Below are 19,659 nucleotides of genomic sequence, written 5' to 3' on the forward strand. Positions count from 1 at the left end.
AGATGGGGAAGTCCCTGGCAGAGCCCATCTTCTGGAAGAGATGTGCTGCTGAAGCTTTATGCTGGGAATGGTCCCTTGCCTGTGCTGGGCTGATGGAGTTGTCTCACAGGGTCCCATTCCTGGTGCCTTCCTGGCTGTGTTTGCACATGCAGTCATTACAGCCCTTCTGAGGAACATTCCGTGTGCATTTTGAAGCAATGTTTGCTCGTATGCAATGAACTTGAGGACTTAGGAGTAGTGGGTTTGTTTGTGCTTATATACATGATGCTTACTTTAGACATGCTCTGGAAATCAGTGCTGCTGAAAATGCAGCAAGTGTAGGAAATGTGTGCTGCCTGTGCAGCCATGGGACAGAGGAAGGGCCTCATGAAATAGAGCCATTTGGAAAGGTCTGCAGGCTAGATTTAATTTTCCTGCTGGGTCATTCCTGCCTTGGCCTGTGACTTCTGTTGGCTCAGGTTACAGCTCTTGTGTGCTGGAAGCAGAGACTCCAGCCCTGATAACTGTCTGGGAGCTTGTTCTACATGATGATGTTTAAGTGAATGAAAAATAAGAGCTATAAAGCATGTGTCTAATGAATAGTCAGATTCTTAATGTTGCCATGTTCAGAATAGGAAGTGTGTAGCGTGTGCCTGTACAACCCTGATACTTTTTCCTTTATAGTGCTTTATTACCATATAACCTTTAGTTGCATTAAGATTGCGTAGCAATGTGTGGTCTTGGTTAAAGTGCTCAGTCTCTCATTTTTCTAGGCTCTGTCTTGACATTTTGTCCATCTCAGAAAATGTGGCTTTTTCACAAGCTACATTTTTATTAACTACTTAATGTGCCAGTATTTTGATATAATAAAAGCTCTTGAAGGGAGTATACTATTTTTTTTTGTTTTGAAGAAAGCTGTTTAAATTATTTTTCAATTATGTAAGTAAATTCAGGAATTGATTGTATTAATTATGAAATTCATGTAGCTTGTTACACTTAGTTTGTAATTAGCCAAATGCATTCATTTTATAAATATTTATGCTTGTCAAATGAGCTTGTTTTCATAACTTGCTCATTTCGTTTTTACCACTTGTGTGTTTCAGTTGTGCAAGAGTTTCAGGTCAGCATCAAAATGCAGAGAAGGAAGGGTGTACAATGGGATTGCATACCATCGAACAATTTACTTCATTGCTGATGCTAAGAGATTATTCAGCATGAAAGAATACTAGTGACTTTTGTGTTTAGGAAGCTGGTCACTTCTGAGGGCTTTTCTCAAGTGCTCTTCCCAAACCACAAGCTGTGTGCACCTGAGTTTTTCAGAGGAGATCCCACCAGGCTGCACGAGCGATGTTGAGCTGAAAACATTTGACTGTGGTTGAAACTGACTTGGGAGAAAAATGCATTTCTTATTCTCTAGTCGGCCTGTGTGCGTTGTGGGTTTGTGTGGCCATGTGTTGGATCACTCGGTGGGCATCGAGGGAGAAGCTTGCTGTGCCTGGAGCTGGCAGCAGGAGAGCTGTGACAGAGGCATTTTGACATGTCTGGCCAAAAACCTGATTGACCTTTTAAAAAGGAGTGGAGTGGGGAATGAAGGGGACGGAGAATTTCCAGCTATAAATGGAGATTAAAAGGAACTGTATTTTAATACTTTAAATGGTAGCTTATCAAAGAGTTATTCCTTTATTATTTCAATAATAAATTGTATTATTATTATAATTTTAAAAAGAGATTTTTTTGTCTCCTCTTGCAGCAGAACTCATCTACTAAATAGCTGTAATATAATAGGACTTGTGCTTTGAAGCAATTCTGTTTCAGTGGCTTTAATGTTACACAGTAGGTAATGTTTAGAGTAGTTGAAGTTCTCAGGATGAGTTTCAATAATGAATTTCTTCCTTAGTGTATTTGGAAAATAACTTTTGGTAACCCTGGAAGTTTGTGATTTTTCTGGGCGAGGGTGGTGTCTGTTTATTTGTTTAGTTTTTTTTAGAAGCCAGCCAACCAAAAAAATGCTTTCCTCCTGCACTACCAGGTCTGTGTTTAAAAAAAAAAAAATCAGCCCTGCCGCTTGGGGTCCTGAAGGAACCATTCAAAGGTGTTAGTGCTTGTTTGGGGCTTCTAGGAAATACTGTATGCCCAAAGATAAAAATGCATGGTTCTTTCTATTGCTCTCTTACTCCTGAAAACTCATCTTAAAGAAGGGAGAAGAAAAAGAAGAAAGGTACTTTTATGTCAGAACAGAGGAAATTACCCTGGGGTTTTGTCACAGGTTAGACAGGAAATCACACTACAAATTGACCCCAGAACTTGAATTCCAGTTCACCACTTCAACCACAAGAGCATTCACTCTTTTCTCTCAGACAGGCCACCCAGCTGAAAGAAATACCTTTCCTTGGGTGAGGGGAAAGCTGTGCCCACGTCATTACTGGGGCTTGGGTGGGAATTCCTTGTCCTTCAGCCCTTCCAGCCAGGAATGTGCTGCTGGGCAGTCGCTGCAGTTGGCAGTAGTGGGAGTTCTCTGAGTTGCTGCTGACTGCTGTTCTTGTGGTGCTTCATGTTTCTCACTGTTTGTAAGGCACAGTGCATGCACTGTGGTCATTTCAGATGCTGCTGGAAGGTTTTTAGGAAAAAAGCTGCGCTGTAAAAGTTTCTCCTGTTAGGAAGCAGTATCAGCTCACCGGAATGTTTATTGTATTTGTAGATCAGTAGTTTTCTGTGTCATTTTAACCTGGTGCCAGAAAGTATGGCCAGAGCAGTCACTTGAGTTAGTACTGAGAGAGGAGAAGTGTGTACTTAAGGAGATTTGGGAAGCTTAGATTTTATTTTATGCAAGACTGCATATTCAAAAATCATGTCATTGTAGCTTCCTGCGCCTCTCACCCTGTTTACCTCATCCTATTGAGTAGGACTTTTGGGAAGGCTGCTTTCTGGTGACAGCTTTAGTTCAGTGTAACATGTGCAGCAACTGAGATCATCCCTTCCCGAAGCTGTCCCAAGCCTTCAGTCTATATTCAGTAGCAAAGATTGAGTTTCTTGTGTCAGATTAAACTGCTCTTCAGCTCCATCTACAGGGTTACCAACTGCACCAGGAAAAGCTGGATGAAAGGTAAAGAGGTCATGGTGGCTCTTGACATGAAGATGAAAGACCTTCAGGGGTGGATTAGATCAAAGCAATGCTTGGTAGGCTGTTTCCAACAAGATCCCCTGAAATCTTTGTCACCTTTACACCCTGGATGCTGCTGGAGACAGCCTGCAGGCTGGGCATGCCTGGCATCTGCCTTGCAGGTGGTTGGGTGCAGGTGCCTGGAGCAGTTTGTGAAACGTTTACTATTGAAATTGTCTGAAATGACACCTGACACTAAAATGCAGGAACATGTTCATGTCAGGTCACTGATAATGTGTGATACTGACTACAGAGTAGGTATTAATTGCATTGCTGAACTTGCTTGCTGTGCAGTATCAGGAAGGCTTGTGAGGCTTTTAGAAGAGCTAGTGGTGGGGGAGGGAAGGGATTTTTTTAAAGGTTTTTTTTGTTTATTTTTTTATGTGAGTGTGTGTAAGCTGATGTCTCACCAGAAGTACTGGATTTTGCTGCTTCATATAATACAATGCCAGTGGCACTAGAGCAGTGTGGTCAGGGTATGGGGCAGTGATACAGGAGAAGAGCATCCCACCAGAAACAGAAGCTGCTGCTGGTGCTAGAACCAACAGAGCAGAGGGAAATTCAGGAGTGTGAACCTGGTCTGCTAAAGGTGTATTTGCAAGAGGAACTGAGAGAGGGAAAATATTTTAATGGCAAACCTTCCCATTTATGGTAGTATATGCAGCACGTGGAAAAAGAACTTTAGTGCAGCTCACTTCCTAATATGATACTTGATTACTACGTAAAGTTTAGGAAAATATGTTTTTTAATTCTTTTGAAATTACTTGAAATTTAAGCTCACAAAGACAGATTTTTATGACACTTCATGCATCAGCTCTACTAGTGATCAGGATTTCACAAGCATCTGCAATAAAAATAATAGGATTTTCCTTCATTTTTGTGGTTTATATCCATGAGGCGCTTTTTATCTCCCTTTTTATTCTTCATTTCCTGCAGAGTAACATGATAGCCCCTGCATTTATACTCTTGACCACAATAATTAGAGATTTTCCTTAGGGGATGCATCCGTGGAATGCTCCAAGTCAGTGTGCATGGAGTTCTGAGGCATGGGAGACAGGTGGACATGTCTGTTATTATGCAGAAAATCTGTGGTGAAAGTAGTTTGCTTGTTTCAGGTTTCCAGAAATTGACTGATGAGGTGTTATCATTTTGTATCACTCACTGCCTTAGCAATTTATTTTGTAATATGGTACACAGAACAGAGTAAATGGCTGTTAGAGTTTTTGCATGCCTAGTGTGATATGGATAATAGAGGAAAACAAAGAATTCTACACCCTTGTGGAAGATCTAGCATTTCTGTATTTTGTTTCTTTTTTTTTTTGGCTGATGATATCAGGCCTCTTTTCAAATACAGATACTCAATAAAAAGACAGGTTATCCTTTTGGAAAAACATTGTATTCACATCCAAAAAATTCAGTTTGATTATTGGCTAAATGAGTAACAGATTTCAAGACTTTAGGCAATATTAAGGTAAACATGAATTTTCGTATTACTCGATAATTTAACTATCACAAATTAATGAGTAACAAGATAAAGGGCAAGTTTCAGTATGAATTTTAGAAGAAATATGGTAATATTTCTTCTAGGTACATGCTTTGTACCTAGTCTAAATAACTGTCTGATGTTTTTCAGCTAAAATGTTTGTGTTGAAAGTGCTGACCCTTGGGTAATCAAATGGACATTCATTGTATTCAGCGTGCTGTGTGGATATGCGGGGCTCACGGTTGGTGTTTAGATGTGTAGGGTCGCTGCTGTTCAGTTGAGAACCGCGTTCTTTGTGCAAGGGAGGCAGATTTAGTCCTGCCCACCCTTTCCCAGAGCCTCCTGCCCGCTGTGGGCACGGGGGCTGTTGCGGGGCAGCTGTTGAGCAGGTACAACCCGGGGCTGCTCGCCGCTGTTCCTGCGTGCCAGCACGCTGCTGGGGAGGCAGATGCAGGAAAGGAGGCAGGAGGAAGGGAAAGGCTTCGTTCCTGGGTGTCTCCTCAGCCTGCGCTGGCCTCCTGCCTGGCCTCCCGGGCTCCTGTGTGGGCACAAAGGAGGGGCATTGGCCGGGCCAGGGATCTTGGCAGCCTGCGCTGCTGTTGGCCTGTGCACCATCGTTAATGTGACACCAGGATCTGGCAAAGAGTCTCGTGCATGCTCGGTGCTATAATAATGTGATTTTAGAGCTTTTGACTGGTGCAGAGCATGAACAGAACAAATCTGTGCGAGTTACACAGAATAGAAATCAAAGCAGAAGCATCCTCATTCTTTTGTTTTTCAGAACCAAGTGCTTTCTAATTTAATTTTAGGTAAGCTTGGTCTGTGTTACTGTCTTCTGTTGTCTGAGCCATTGAAAAACAGACACAAGTAGAAATCCTATGTAGTGAAGGCAGTGGAGGAGTTGATTTTGGAACAGTATGCATGAATTTTAATGATTTGAGGACAATGAGCCCTTGCAATTTGACTTGTTTACTCTGTTCTGGAATGTCTCTGAAGACATAAGATGGCTAGTAGCTCTAAGTAAAGCCACATTTAGAAGCTGATAGATGATGTTATTCAGATCAGTTAGATTCCAGGAGTTTTCGTCCGTTGAGATATGAGCTGACAATCTAACATTTCTTCAGACCTCTTGGAAAAATCTCTATTTTCTTGATGTGACAGGTAATAATACCACTGCTGAACATGCTGGGGTAGCTGTTCTCTGCTGTGGAGATGCAATACATTAGAGAGGAGCTGTTGTGCAGGACCTAAGCTGCTAAGTGAGCAAACTCTGCCCGACCTAGCATTTTTTTTTCTGTTTTTTTTTCTTTTTTTTCTGTTTGGGTTTGTACCAGCTCTGGTGGTGACAGGGAGAAGGAAGCTGTGGCAGATCAATAGTAGGAAAGGGCCATGAAAAGAAAGTAGAGATGGGAGAAGACACAAGAAGGCAAAGATGTGAAGAGAAGGACTTGATGGAATGAGGACTCAACTGAGAAGTTTCCAAACCACTGCTTTAGATTTTATGATATTGGTGATACCATGAGGAAAAATTGTAATTGTCCTATTTCACCAAATTGAAAGACAGTTATATTCTTTAATTAACTTTTCTCCTAGATGTTGGAGGTGTCTAAGTAATTGCCTCTTGGACCACTAGGGAATACATTATTCCAGTTAAAAGATCACTGACATAATGAAATCTTTCAAGCATTTTCCAGTGTACAGTAAGTATGAAGAGATTGTTATTTTGGTACGAAGAAGATTATGGAAGATAAGATTTCAGTAATGTGTCTTTTTCTGTTCTTAACTTTTCCTCTCTCTAAGTTTACTGAAATAAAGCTTGCAGAATGTTTGCATAAGCTAGAAGCTGGTGTAATTTTATTAGAATCAGGGCCAGTCACATATGTGCAGTTCAAGTCATGGGTTTTATTGCAGGGAATAAAATCACTCCTAACACAAACTTGCCTCATTGGTTAAATGCAGTATTTCTGTCATTGAGTTGTTCTAGGCTTTGAACTGTGGCATTAAGAGTTGGCTCTACCAATTTGTAGCTGTGATCATTCATTTGCCCATATGAAATACCCCTCATGGTCTTTCAGAGCAGGCTTTCAAAAGATCACTTTTATGTTCTGTTTATCAACTTCGTGCTTAAAAACCATACGAACATCTGAACTGTAGGGAATGCTAGAGAGCAGTGTCCCAGGCTGGCTTTCTGTGGAGCAGGGCAGGGTGCAGTAAGCTGAAATGGAAATTGTCACTTCTAGTAATTCTGCATGGAGAAGATTTCCAGAGTAGCTTGGGGTAAAGCTAGCCCCTGGCTTTTTGGTGAGTTGCTGTTGTATGTAGTGGAGGAGCAGTTGTGAGGAGTACCATAGCTGTTTTCCTGGTGATGGGATAGGAATTCCTGTGAGAGGAGCTGTGCTGCCTGTGGCTCCACATATCGGGGTGAAAGAGGAGGAGCATTATTTGACTCCTGGAAAGCAGAGCTCGGTCTAAGGGATATGAAAAGGGGGCACAGTGACGCTTGCAGCAGTCTGAGCTGTGCTTCAGCTTGTAAAGGAGAGCATTTAGACAGGAGTTCCTTTTCAGGCATAGAGTAGGTAAAGATAGTTGTCTGAATCTGTAATGTTTTTACAAAGTTTGTAAGGTGGAAGAGTTTGTGCATTTGGTTGAGAGGAGGCCCCTTAAAATCACCAGTGCAGCTTCTCAAGTTGAAAGGTTGAAAACAAAAAACAAAGGTGCTATAACGTTATAAAAGGGTTGGTAACAGCACTTGGGTCCAGCCTCCAGGATGATAGGCATTTAAAGGGGAATGGAATAACTGCAGCTGTTTTGAAAGGAAACTTGCTCCCTTTATCCTCAAAACTGTGCTTTATTTCACAGCAAGCAAGAGCAGAGCAAGAAGAAGAATTCATCAGTAATACTCTATTTAAGAAGATTCAAGCTCTGCAGAAAGAGAAAGAAACACTTGCAGTAAACTATGAAAAAGAAGAGGAATTTCTCACTAACGAGCTCTCAAGAAAACTGATGCAGGTAATTGGTGCCTTTCCTGATGTTTCTTCCAGGAGCCTCAGGACTGACTAGTGACTGAACTTCTGTGTTCTTGTGACTGCACTCTGAGGGAAGTGGTCAGGTTGGAAAGCTGACGCTGGATAAAAGCAAAGTACAAGAAGTGTAGTGAGCGACCTTTCTTTTTAACAGGTTGCTTTGAAGTTTGCATCTGCAAACTCAGCTTTGAGAACCTGAAAGTTTGTATAATGATGAAAAAATGGGTATAGCTTGCAGTAAATGTCAGCTGCCTTCCAGACAAAAGTCACTGATTAATTTAAAATATTAATGAAACACACTTTCTTTTCTAGAGTATTTTATACTTAACACTGAAATATTCAACTTTATATACAAGAATATGCAGTGATGCTCAAAGGAATCTTTTTATGCAAATTTGTCCATACTTGTAACAAAACCCTTGCTCCTGTTGAATTAAAACACGTCAGTTTGATGATAAAAGTAAAAAGTTGAAGATGCTGGGACAATTTGTGGCAGAGAAACCTCTTTCCATTACCCAAGTTGCTAATTTTTAGAAAGTGGTTAAGTATTTGTTGGAAGTGTTCTACATGGTTGCTGTGTTCTCACAGTCTTGCCTAAGTACCTGCTGTTGGCTCCTGTAGGAGACAGGGTACTGGGTTAGGGGAGTGTTTAACGTGATCTGCCTGAGCTTTTTTCATGCCATCAGTTCTGAGCTTTGTCATGAAAAACGAGGCACTTCAAAAGAAGCTAATTTGTATGTTGCAAGCATTGCTGTGTTCTGCAGCTGGAGACTGAAGGCATGTTTCACCCTGCAGTTAGGAAATGCAGTGTTTGGAAACACCACCAGAGCTAATCCCATCTGGCGCTTTTGTCACTGAAAACTGGGCCTTCTCTCACTTTGTCTCTTTGGTGCCTGTTATTACACAGGAAGCTCAGTAGCAGGATAAAATATCCCTTACTTGGTATTACTATTTCCCCTTGCTGTTCTTGAGGAGTGACAAGGATGTTTCTGAGTAAGAGACACGTTTGGTTTCTAAGCCATACATTTTCATTAAAAACAGAACCAGATGGCAGTAAAATAGGGGTATCAACTGTTCTTTTCTGATTGAAGTAAGATGTGGATATCACTATAGAAAAAGCTTTCCACTGAAGTCTCTTGCAGTAAAGGGAGAAATGGTACATTGAACAATGTTGTTTAATTGAAAGGGAGATGTAGAAATCTGTTACAGAACCAGGTTACTTAGGACTGTACTATAAATTATAAAGAGGAAACTAAAACTTACTTTAAATGTAAAAGCATGGATTACACCTGATTTGTTTGAAGGGTTTTGAAGTCATATCATGACCTTGGACACAAATTTGTGCCACAGAGTTATGCAGCGAATAAATTGTTGTATCAAGGAATTGCTTTAAATATACATAGCCTTTTCCCTAGAATTCATGAGATTGTTTTAATAGTTAAAAAAAACCCCTATCTTTAGTAGCATTATTAAATTGCTAAAATTATGCAAAATAGGTTCACACATTGCAAAGAGAAATATAAACTTCTTGTCAACCTAAAAGCACAATTTTCTTTTTTTTTTTTGCTTTGGGCATTCAGAAAGTATCCTTTGACTTTTGCCCCAAATTAAAGAAAAAGGAAGCATTCTACTGTTTTCAAAATAGCCAAGGGGTGCTTGGCTTGTTGTTATGTATGAAACAATGCAAGGGCATTGTGCTGTTTGTCTGTTGGAAACCCTTAACAGGTGCAACTTCATTCTCATGGGTGAGAGAAAGATACAGAGAAGCACCTGAAACAGAATGCAGACTTAAAGCTGGAGTTATTCTCACCTTTCATACAGCATCTGGAAAAAATCCTCAGTTGTGGATTCAACATCATCCCATAGATACTGCCCAGCCTTTAGCAGGCAAGCTGCAGGCTTCTGCTGAAAGAAAAAGCTGTATAGCCATACCTACAAGAGTATGGAGGTAAAATTCTGACCACCACCTGCAGCCTTGGATTTCATTCCATGTGGCCTTGCTGCAAGCCTTTGATAAAGGTGGTTATGTCAACCAGAAGGTTTTAAAATAGGCAATTCATAAATGCAGCTGTGTTCCAAATTGTTCGTCCTGAAGCTGTGTGATTTCTCTCAGCAGTTTTTGAAAGTAAATTGTGAGTTTGTCCTCTCTGAATAATAACCCAGGTAACTTGAAAAAGAGAGCAGCTGTCAGCATCCTGGTGGTGGTGTTGGTGGCTGGCCTGTGAAGGGTGAGTGGCATGGAATTTCTTAGAGGTTCACCTGAAAATCAGTGCACAGAGGAGATAAGGGTTGTATCAATGCTCCTCCACAAGGCCAGAGCTGAAACTTTTGTGGCTTGTGCATAGGCACCAGTGGTGTTTATGTTTATGGCATATGCTACAAGTATTATTAACCCTTCCCTTACACTGGTCATCAGGTTCTGTTTTCCCTACTTCTGGATGCTTTTCATGACCTTTTCCTACCTGGCTCAAGACTTGCAGAACAAGTGGAACACTTGTTTTAAAGCAAATAAAGTTTTAATATTAAACCGTTTTTCTGTTTGTGTGTATGCCGAATGCAGATCTCATTTCATGGCTTGATTATGTCTTTGATGTGAAAAAATTGCTGTGAAATACAAAACCAGAATTTTAATCTCTTCTCCTAAACATCAGTAATGTGGTTAGCAGCTTATAAATGATACAGAAGAAATGGTCCCTTCCACTAAAGAGCTTACCTGTAGAATTAGGGAACATTTCAATATTACCATACGTTTCCATGAAAGTAATTTTTCCAACTCTTCAGAGATCATGGACTTAGTAAATTGACATTAGAATATTGATGAGTTGCAGGCAACCTTTTCAAGCAGCAAAGAACTGAGAATAATACTTGATGGTGTTTGTTTTCGGAAAGTTTATCTGTTTGAAGGTTTTGATTCTTCAGTGTTGAATCCTGGAAATTATACCCATGTAGGGCAACAGACTAAAAATTGGAGAAGAAAAACTCCTGATATTACAAACAAACTCATTTTTTGGAAAAAAGGGCATTATTGACACACATCACATGGTCGGTTTAGAGTTTATTACAATATCTTTTCTGTAATTGGATAGTCTTCCCATTATAGAGATGTAGGGCTACATTCTTGGCTAATGTTGTTTTAGACCAGGAAGGTAAGATAATTATAATTTCCCTTTCTTTTTTTTTTAATTTCCTGAAATTTGTGGGTGCCAATACTTACCATTACTCACTAGAGTGTAGCAATTCTGTCTTTATTAGGAGAATAATGAACTCATAAATGCCCACTTTCATTTTTGGCATCTTTGCTCTGCAGGGAATTCTAGCTAAATTAGATGCAGACTTTGGATAATGACTTACCCAGGAATACAGTAGTCTCCAGTTGGTTGCTCCACTGTTCTTTGGGATTAACTCTTAATCTCTGGGTTTGCCAGGCAATGTTGGTCTGACCTGGAACTAGACTTACAGCCTTCATGCTGTCAGACATTGTACATCAAATGGCTTCCTGCCTTTGGGATGAGTAAGGCAAAAAATTGCATATAAATCTGTTGTTTTGTCTAAAACTTTGCATTTTGGAACTGAGGAGAGGTACTTTGCTAAACCGCATATGATTTGCATTCTCCCAAGTTAAGAGTATTCTCTTTTTCAAGTATTTACAGCTCTGTGCCTGTTTCAAAATTACTGCCATATTGCTCTGTTGAAAGGCACCTAGCAGAGGGACTTTTTTCACAGTGCCTGTGTGTTTGTTGCTCTGTCAGACCTTTGTTTGTCACAATTGTAGGGGCTTATGCCTCTCATTCAGCCTGGCCTCTGGAATGAGCTCCCAGAACGTTAAAACATTTTGAATGTGGGAGCTGCCTGCCAGAGCTGCAGTGCTCCTCCTGACAGCCAGCAAGAATCCCCTAGTCCAGCACCATGTGCATTACTGCTATAAAACACAGGCTGGCTTCAGGTTTGCAATATCAGAAATTAATTTTGAAACCTTTTACTAAATGTGAGGCTGAATCTAAAGAGATGTGGTACCACATAAAAGAACATGTTTCCACTGGAATAACACTGTGTTTCTGGTGCCATGCCATTGTTGTGTTCTCAATGTAAAAGTGTTGTTATTTTATTGCAAGAGTCCCATACCGTCTCAGTCATTTCTCATGGGTAGTTCTTCTCAACACTGCTCCTTCTTCTTCAAAGCCCAGACAGCAACTAACTCTAGGTGCAGTTCTCCCTGTCTTATGGGACTGTTCTTCCTTATTGGTTCCAGCTGTGAGTCAAGCCTGTTTCTGATCTTGGATAATTGGCCTGGCTGCAACTCTTAGGGGGTAAAGCTGCTTTTTACACATTTCTTATACTCTATTCCCACCACATGCCATTGCTTAATAATACCTTTTTACAACTGTAACTTTTACTGTCTCTTCAAGTCAAATGAATGAATGTGCACTTTTATTAGATAAATTTTCTTTGCTTTATTAGATTAATTTTCTAGGTTGAGTGTTGCAGGAATGAAGGAGCACATGCATCTCAATAGAGATCTTACAGTAAACTGAAGACCTTTATCACATGCATCCCTGAAAAAGTTCTTTTATATAACTTACAAAAGTTCTTCACATTTACTATATTTTCCTATGTACTTCATGTAATTATATTTCTGTTTACCTGATGAAGTCTCTAAAAAGTATGGAAATTTTTTAATAGCATCCTCAATCCTTAGTCATTCTAGAATGGTAGCAGTATATTGCAGAATATCATGAGAAGTGTTTTGATGCAGGCTCTATTCTTCCAGTGGTGGACATGGACGTGTTGAGTTACTGTTTTGAAACTTAAAGTAGTAAATCTTGAAAATTTACCATTTGTGAAACAAGGCTGCTCCAAAGAAGAATTTATTTTTAATATTGTTTAATCTTACAGAGTCAGTTGCTTTAAATTGTGCGCTAGTCCTTTTCAAAATCAAATTCAGATTTCTTTTTCAACACCCTTATATTTTTGGAAGTGCAAATTGGTCCTAGTAGCTGTCCTTGAAAGTGAGATGTTACAACATACCAAGATAATAGCATGTGTAGTCAGGCGAGATAAGTAATTGGATGTCTGTACAGAAATGTTTCTTATGTAAGTCTGATTCTTGACAATTCTTTTAAAAATTGTAAGCCTGTAAACATAAGCTATTACTCTTCCTGCTCTCAAAATACCATGCATCAGCTCGAGGATGCTAATGGGATTGTGCTGAAGAAACAGAGCCAGCTCATCTATCAATTATTTGATGAACATCTGGATATAAAGAGGAGGCAAACTGCTGATACAAAATTGTTAATAAATAGGGCTTTCAGGATGCAGCAAAGGAAGAAGTGGACAGCTTTTGAGGGCCTGGAATACCTAAAAATAGACTGTACAAGGTCATAGTCTGGGGGATAAACGAGGGTTCATTTTCTAAGGGGAACTTCATCCACTGGCTCCATTACTTCATAAAACTGCTTCCCACTATCCCAGAAGTAAGCCAGTACAGTAAGGAAGATAAACATGGTCCTGCATTGTATGAGGACACTTGTTTCTAAAGAGAGAGAGTATTGCTGTAGTTGTTTAGGACTTAAGTGAGCTGAGGCACGCAGTCCTGCTGCTAAGCTTTGTGTTTGATAGCCCCATTCTCACTTCACACTAGTCACTGCCTCTCTTGCACCAAACCCATCTGTAACCTTACAGAGCTGAAAATTCTACTTCGGTTTTCATATGCAATTCAAGGTCTGTAAGACATTGGCATCAAGGTGGCACTTTCTAACACATTTTTCCTTCTCTTTAGCTGGCAGGTGTATCTGTAGACCGTTGTTCCTATAATTGCATATGATTCAAATCAGTTGGGAAAAACTCTTTTACTTCACTAAGTAAAATAAACACTATCCATCTGTATTGTACCAGGGGATATTTTCTCCTTGTAGCAATTCTATTCTTCAGCATTAAGGTTTCATCAATAACTGGATTTTGATTGTTTTGGTTTGTTTTTGTGATCAAAGGAAATAAAAGGCAAAAATTATTTTACTCTATATGAGTGATAGGCACCACTCATATATTTTGGGGGTGTTTGTAATATTTTTCTCTCTCTTTGTAAAATGAAATCAATATTTTCTATTCTAAGAGTTTGCTATTCTGGTATTTGTTTTAAATTGTGAAAAATCAAATCTCAACACTGACAAGCCCTGAAAACACAACCCCCAAACTTTTCCCATACGTATATTGCCAAGTAGTTGCTGTCTGCCTGGTGCTCTTTCTCTGTGATCTCTCTGCCAGGCTGCACTTCACAGAATTTTGTCTCTAAATAGGAGCAGAAGGAACTGAAATAACAAATGAGCAATTTTAGCTTGTTTCAAAATCAAAGCCTGTTCCTTCACTGTGGCTATCCAGCAACCTTGATTTGTGTCCATGACTGCGAGGTGTCTCTCTATTTCCTCAGGTGTTCCTCACACATTTAACACTGTGATCTTACAGACTCTTATGTGCTAGCCAGAAGAACTGGCATAGAAGAAATAAGCAGGTGGAAAAAGGTGCTTGCAATTGTCAGTGGATGGTCAGAACACAATGTAATTACACCATTGTCTGCTGGTGACATTTGCTTTTTCCTGAGTCAGCTTCACGTGGTTCATGTGTTTGTACCATGGTGCCAATCACACTCTTCTATCCACAGGAAGACTTAGATCCCTGTCTCAGAGGGACTCTACTCCAAGCCATACTTTATGTTAAAATCAGGGAGTTTTTTGTTTCCATCTGCTTGATGGAAACAAAAAAATTTTCTTCTCCATTGGACATATTAAATGAAAAAAAAAAATCCTTTTGGTATTAAGAAAATAAGTCACGTTGATTTGAAATAACCAGTATTTTTATGTCATCAGGACAGTTTGATTTTGATAGCATAGGAATATAAATTAGAATTTTTGTTGTTGTTTGTAAACTAGTTGCACAGCAATTTAGTATGACTTCAGTCATGATTTTCTGTTATCAGCTGCCCAGAGAAGGCAGTGCCAAGACCTGCATTTTGTGCTTTGGGAGTTCTTGAGGTGATGCATTTAGATTGAAATTAATGCTTTTGTGAACATTATGATAGATTTTTACTTTGGAAATGTCTATAATACATTATATATAGTGTATAAAATAACCTATTTTAATTTGACTGAATTCAATAGTTGGAAATTACTTTTCTCTGCATTGTAAGTATGCTGCACCGTTTAAAATGCTCTTTTTTGAAGGGCTGTTGGGCGGGTTGTGCATTTTGGATTTTTTGAGAAGCATCAGTGGAGAATTTAACATGCAGTAGGAATAAATGTGTGAATAAATATATAAAAGGTGCATAAATTCGTGCTTTTATTTGTTTAAAATATTTACATGTCTCCTAAATTTTTAGCTGCAACATGAGAAAGCTGAACTGGAGCAGCATTTAGAACAGGAACAGGAATTTCAAGTGAACAAACTGATGAAGAAGATTAAAAAACTGGAAAATGATACAATTTCGAAGCAGCTCACCCTGGAGCAGGTAACTCTTTCATTGCACCATTATATGGCAGAAAAAAACCAAGTCCTTCTTTTGTCTTAGATTTCACTTAATGTTTTAAGCATGTAAGATACTGGGCAGTATCGAGAATATAGAAAAGTCAGTTCAACTTTCAAAGCAATAGAAAAGTAACAGAATTTATTATGAGAAACTTGGATTAGTTTTTTTCATGGCCATTATATCTATTAGTATCTATAGTATTATATCTGTTATAGTAGTCTTTGTGTGGGCCTTCATGTCTGCTGGACAGCAGTGACTTTTGCAAATGCAACTTTTTTGTAAATAAAGCTGCTTGTTGCTGTTCATCAGCTTCCACTGGTGCTGCTGGTGAGAAAAGACTGTCCCTTCTGATGGTGTTAAGCACAGTAGTAAATGATCTGTTTGTGCTGTGGTTGTGCTCTAGGTCACCCTTTGGTGGCATCTTGGAGAGCACAGCCCTGGAACTGTGAGTTGTCAGCTGTGTGTATCCTTCAGAAGCCTTGAAGTTTGACTACATCCAGCTCCCTTTCTCCCTAGACAGTCATGAAGATTGCAGAGATAAAATACCACTCGTTTGGCTGTGTTTCCACAGGATGTTTAGACACTGGGAGTGCTCATGTCTGATTTTAGGCATCTGCATCAGAGCATCTCAGTGGTCTCAGTAGGAGACCTTTTGACTTAAATGGCAAACTGGTGAAACCTTTAGGCTCATTAAAGGACCCAGATTTTCTGGTATGTGCAGGTCCAATAATTCAGGTGATGTAAATACAGTGTGTGTTCTCTGTGATTTCTTCTGCTGTGGAACTTTTTTGTTGCTGGTAATCTGAATTGTTAACAGTTTTGTATGAGTCTCCTTTTTCTGTTGACATGGATAAATTAGTTAATGGCTATTTAAATGATCAAGTGAGTTCACTTGATTCTCATGGTAACATTTATATGGAGAGACCTGTGGAACAAACTGAAAAATTAAAAGGTAGGAATACGTAGTTGCCAACAAATGCTGATCCAGCATGGAAATTAGCATGAGGTTGAAATAACTCTCTTAGGAGGTTGAAATAACTCTCTTAGCCACAAGGTGGTGGTGGCTGCCACTTAATCAAAATGCAGGATAAGCTTAACATACTAAGGTGTTGCTGTCTTTGAAATGTTAGCATGAGCCATGGCTGAAATCTTCATGGTATTATTTTTGTCTCGTTGTTCTGGACAGACAGACTGACTTGTGAAATCATAAAATTTGAAACTTGCTGCTGCATTTAAATGTCAGTGATACATTGTTCAAAAAGCATAGATGCACTAAGGTCTTTGGTATCTGGCTTTTAAAACTTTGTTTGTGAAGGTGTTAAAATTTGACTGTCAATCTTGCTTAGAAATTCCATGTGAATTTAGTGTAATTCACCGTATGCCTTTGTTTTCTCTCTCAGTAAGGTAGAGTAAATGTCAGGTTACTTAGGGCTTCAGCACACTTTCCTCACACAAATTAAAAGTGCTGATTGTACTACTTAACCAGCTGAAGCAGCAGCCTTGGGGCACTTGCTGTACCTAGCAAGAAGCAACCCAAAATTGTGAGGAGAGTCACGTTGCCTTTATTGCACACAGAGAGAATTAGGGAAGAGGGATTGTCACAATCTGCAGCACAACCTTCAGAACACCTGTTAAACAGGGCTTGGAAGGAGAACTCCAACAATGCTTTGAGCTACGTTGAGACCTGTCACTAATCAGTGAGCAGATAATTACAGCATATGTTCACTAAAATGTTGTTTCTAAAATAGAGAGGGTGAATTATCTGTGCTTTGTGTTCTTTCTCCTTTCCTTTTTTTCATCTGAAGTGCTTATACCACGGGTGATTAGGAGGTAGCTGATTTCTGGTTGCATAAAACAGTATTCCTTAATAAAAATGAAATTGGGTCTTAGGTTTCACATGTAACCTGAAATAATTTCTTAAATCAGCTTTAAGTCAGCAGAGCATTCTTCTCTGAAGGCAAATGGTGAAGAACTTTACAGCATGTGACTATTTCATTAACTGAATGACTCAGTTAAAATGAGCAATAATGTTCTGTGTTCCAGTTCAGTGGTTTGATAGGAAATAAATAGCTGTCAGGATTGCCCTACAGAGGCCAAGTGTGTGTACTCTCACTGTTACTATTTTTAATTGCTTTTCTGTTTTGTACAGTGTAGTGAGAAACTAGAATTGATGCAGTTAGGAGATGAGAAATAACAGCCAAACTGCTGTTATGTCTCCTGTGTCTGCTTTGAAAGGAGAAGAACATGAGATGGTGAAATCTTTGGGAAAGATTTTCTTGGAAAGCAGCAGAGAATTAAAGCTACAAAGGGCAAGATGAGAAGCAGAGAAGTAAAATTTGGGAGAGAAGGCATAGGCAGAGATGAACATATTCAACTTTGATTGATTTGGAAGACCTCCATTTCAGGAGGGAACAGTTGTGCTTTTTAATAAGTTGGCAAGACAGTTGACAAATCAGTAATACAGGAATACACATGAAATGGATGTTTTAGCTGCATTTTGAAGTAAAGTAAGTGCATGTGTGAGAGAGAGAGAGAGTAAGAAGAAACACAGGTGGGTGGTGAGGAAGGTTAAAAGGAATTTTCCTCTGAAGGGAGGTTTAAGGTCTGAAAAGCAAGCAATGCTTCCTTATTTCAATGGTCAAAATCAGGTGATGCTTGTTTGGAATGTGGCTCTGAACCCCTGTAGAGTGACATTAGTATGACAGAGCTACTGAGCATAATCCCATCCTGCTTATTTTATTTCAGAATATTACCACATTGCTAAGAAAGTCATTGACAGGAGTACATTTCAAAGTTCACCTGAAACTATTGAGTACCAAGCCAAATACCCCAATTCTTTGAATTCACAGCTCTCAGCAGGATGCTCCACTTGCTTCTGCTGTAGGTGCCATTCAAGGTGTTCTTCCTTCAAGCTTGAAAATCCTGACAGTGGGAGACACTGGCACAACACTCATGACAAGGAAAGGAAGATCTTTGTTTCCAGTATGTTTTCATATTGCTGGAAATGTGGAGTTCTAGATCTGTTTCACCTGGTTTCTTTGGTGTTTTGTCAGAGCAGCTTCAGGGCACAACACAAGGCTTATTTGTGTATTGTTGCTGATGGTTTGACTTTGCCATTGTGCATGCTCACCTACAAGCAGATTTATAATTAATGGACTCCACTGCCTTGGTGATGGTTGCTACAATACTAAATGTAATCTTGGATTTTTCAAATCCAGGCTTATAAATAATTCACTCTGTCTTTAAATTCCAGTGTCCTCTTCTTCCTACCATTAAAAAATATGGATTTCTTTTCATCTGTATGTTCTTGTGGGTTTGTTTGGTGATAGATCAAAACGTAGTTGTAAAAAGACTGAGAGTAGGTGAGTCTAAGCCATGCTGCATTGAAATGATGTAAAAACCATTGCTGCAGAGATCATTAACACTTTGTTTCATCATGTGATTATCTAGCTAGCTGTGCAATGTAGTGGAGATCTGGGTTTTGCTACTGTAAAGTACAGTGTGCAGATTGCCAGGACATTTTCCATAGTTTCTTCCCTCTGCACATTCCCAGCTCCAGGCATTGGCCAGACTGGCTGAGGAGCCCTGAGGCAGAGTGCCCTGTGCTTCTGGGGCTGAGCCCTTTGCTTTCCTACCACTTCTCCTTCAGCTGTGTGGGGAACAAAGTGTTGCTCAGGATTCAAATTCTCTTCCTCATGGGGAGGCTGAAGCACGTTGCTCCTGACTTCTCTTTTATTGAGATGTAGGTTCCCAGGGCTGTTAATGTACATCTGGAAACTCAAACATGGAAAGATTTGCTAGACAGTCTTTCTAAGTATGTTCCCTGTTACTCATCTACATGTGTCTGCTTCTGCTCACAGTAACTAATTCCTCTAACCTTTAAAGGAGAAAGTTGTACATTCGTTAAACTTGCACTGGGACCTGAAGTGTGTAAATTTATATTTTGTTTGGGTTTCTCAGTGTTAATTTAGTGGTTAGCACTAATAGTTTACAGATTTAGATGCTGCCATAGCCCTTCAGCCAGTGATGTAATAAATGGCAAATGCTTATTTCTGTTTTCAGTCTTTCCATTTTCTAATATGAGATTATTTGACCAGCAGAAAAGTGGTATTAACTAACCTTGGCTTGGAAAAATGCTTCCATGCTATTTTCCACCTGTAAAGGTGTTGATCTGTTCTCAAATATTTTGTTATTGACAACTTCTTGAGTTCAGCTGTATTGCTACAGAGTAAGATCAGCTGTGCCTCTTAATATTCTCTTCTTAATAATACTTGCATTATATTTCTAGTTAAACACTAATAATAGGTTTCCTCATGTGTGGGTCTGCATTATATCTTCTTTTATTAACTTTAGAGTAGAAGGTTCTGCATTATATGTTTTATTAACTTGTAGTAGAATCAAGAATGCTTGTTCACACAGTAAGTGAACGTGATTAATGTCAAGTTAAGCTTTTAATTTTATAAAGCCTTTGCTAAGATAGAATTGAATTTGTTTTGCT

The 19,659-nt window shown here is 39.4% G+C and overlaps 1 protein-coding gene across 1 annotated transcript in view; it reads left to right on the plus strand.

Annotated features, from left to right (window-relative positions):
- The window catches only part of CCDC6 (coiled-coil domain containing 6), a 49,575-nt gene that overhangs the window by 12,127 nt on the left and 17,789 nt on the right, over positions 1-19,659 (plus strand). The window contains exons 2-3 of the mRNA XM_038140534.1: positions 7,482-7,631; positions 15,015-15,143. Of these exons, the coding sequence (XP_037996462.1) occupies positions 7,482-7,631; positions 15,015-15,143 (279 nt within the window). The remainder of the gene's footprint in view (positions 1-7,481; positions 7,632-15,014; positions 15,144-19,659) is intronic.

The sequence above is a fragment of the Motacilla alba genome, chromosome 6, assembly GCF_015832195.1.
Source record: "Motacilla alba alba isolate MOTALB_02 chromosome 6, Motacilla_alba_V1.0_pri, whole genome shotgun sequence".
Taxonomy (NCBI): domain Eukaryota; kingdom Metazoa; phylum Chordata; class Aves; order Passeriformes; family Motacillidae; genus Motacilla; species Motacilla alba.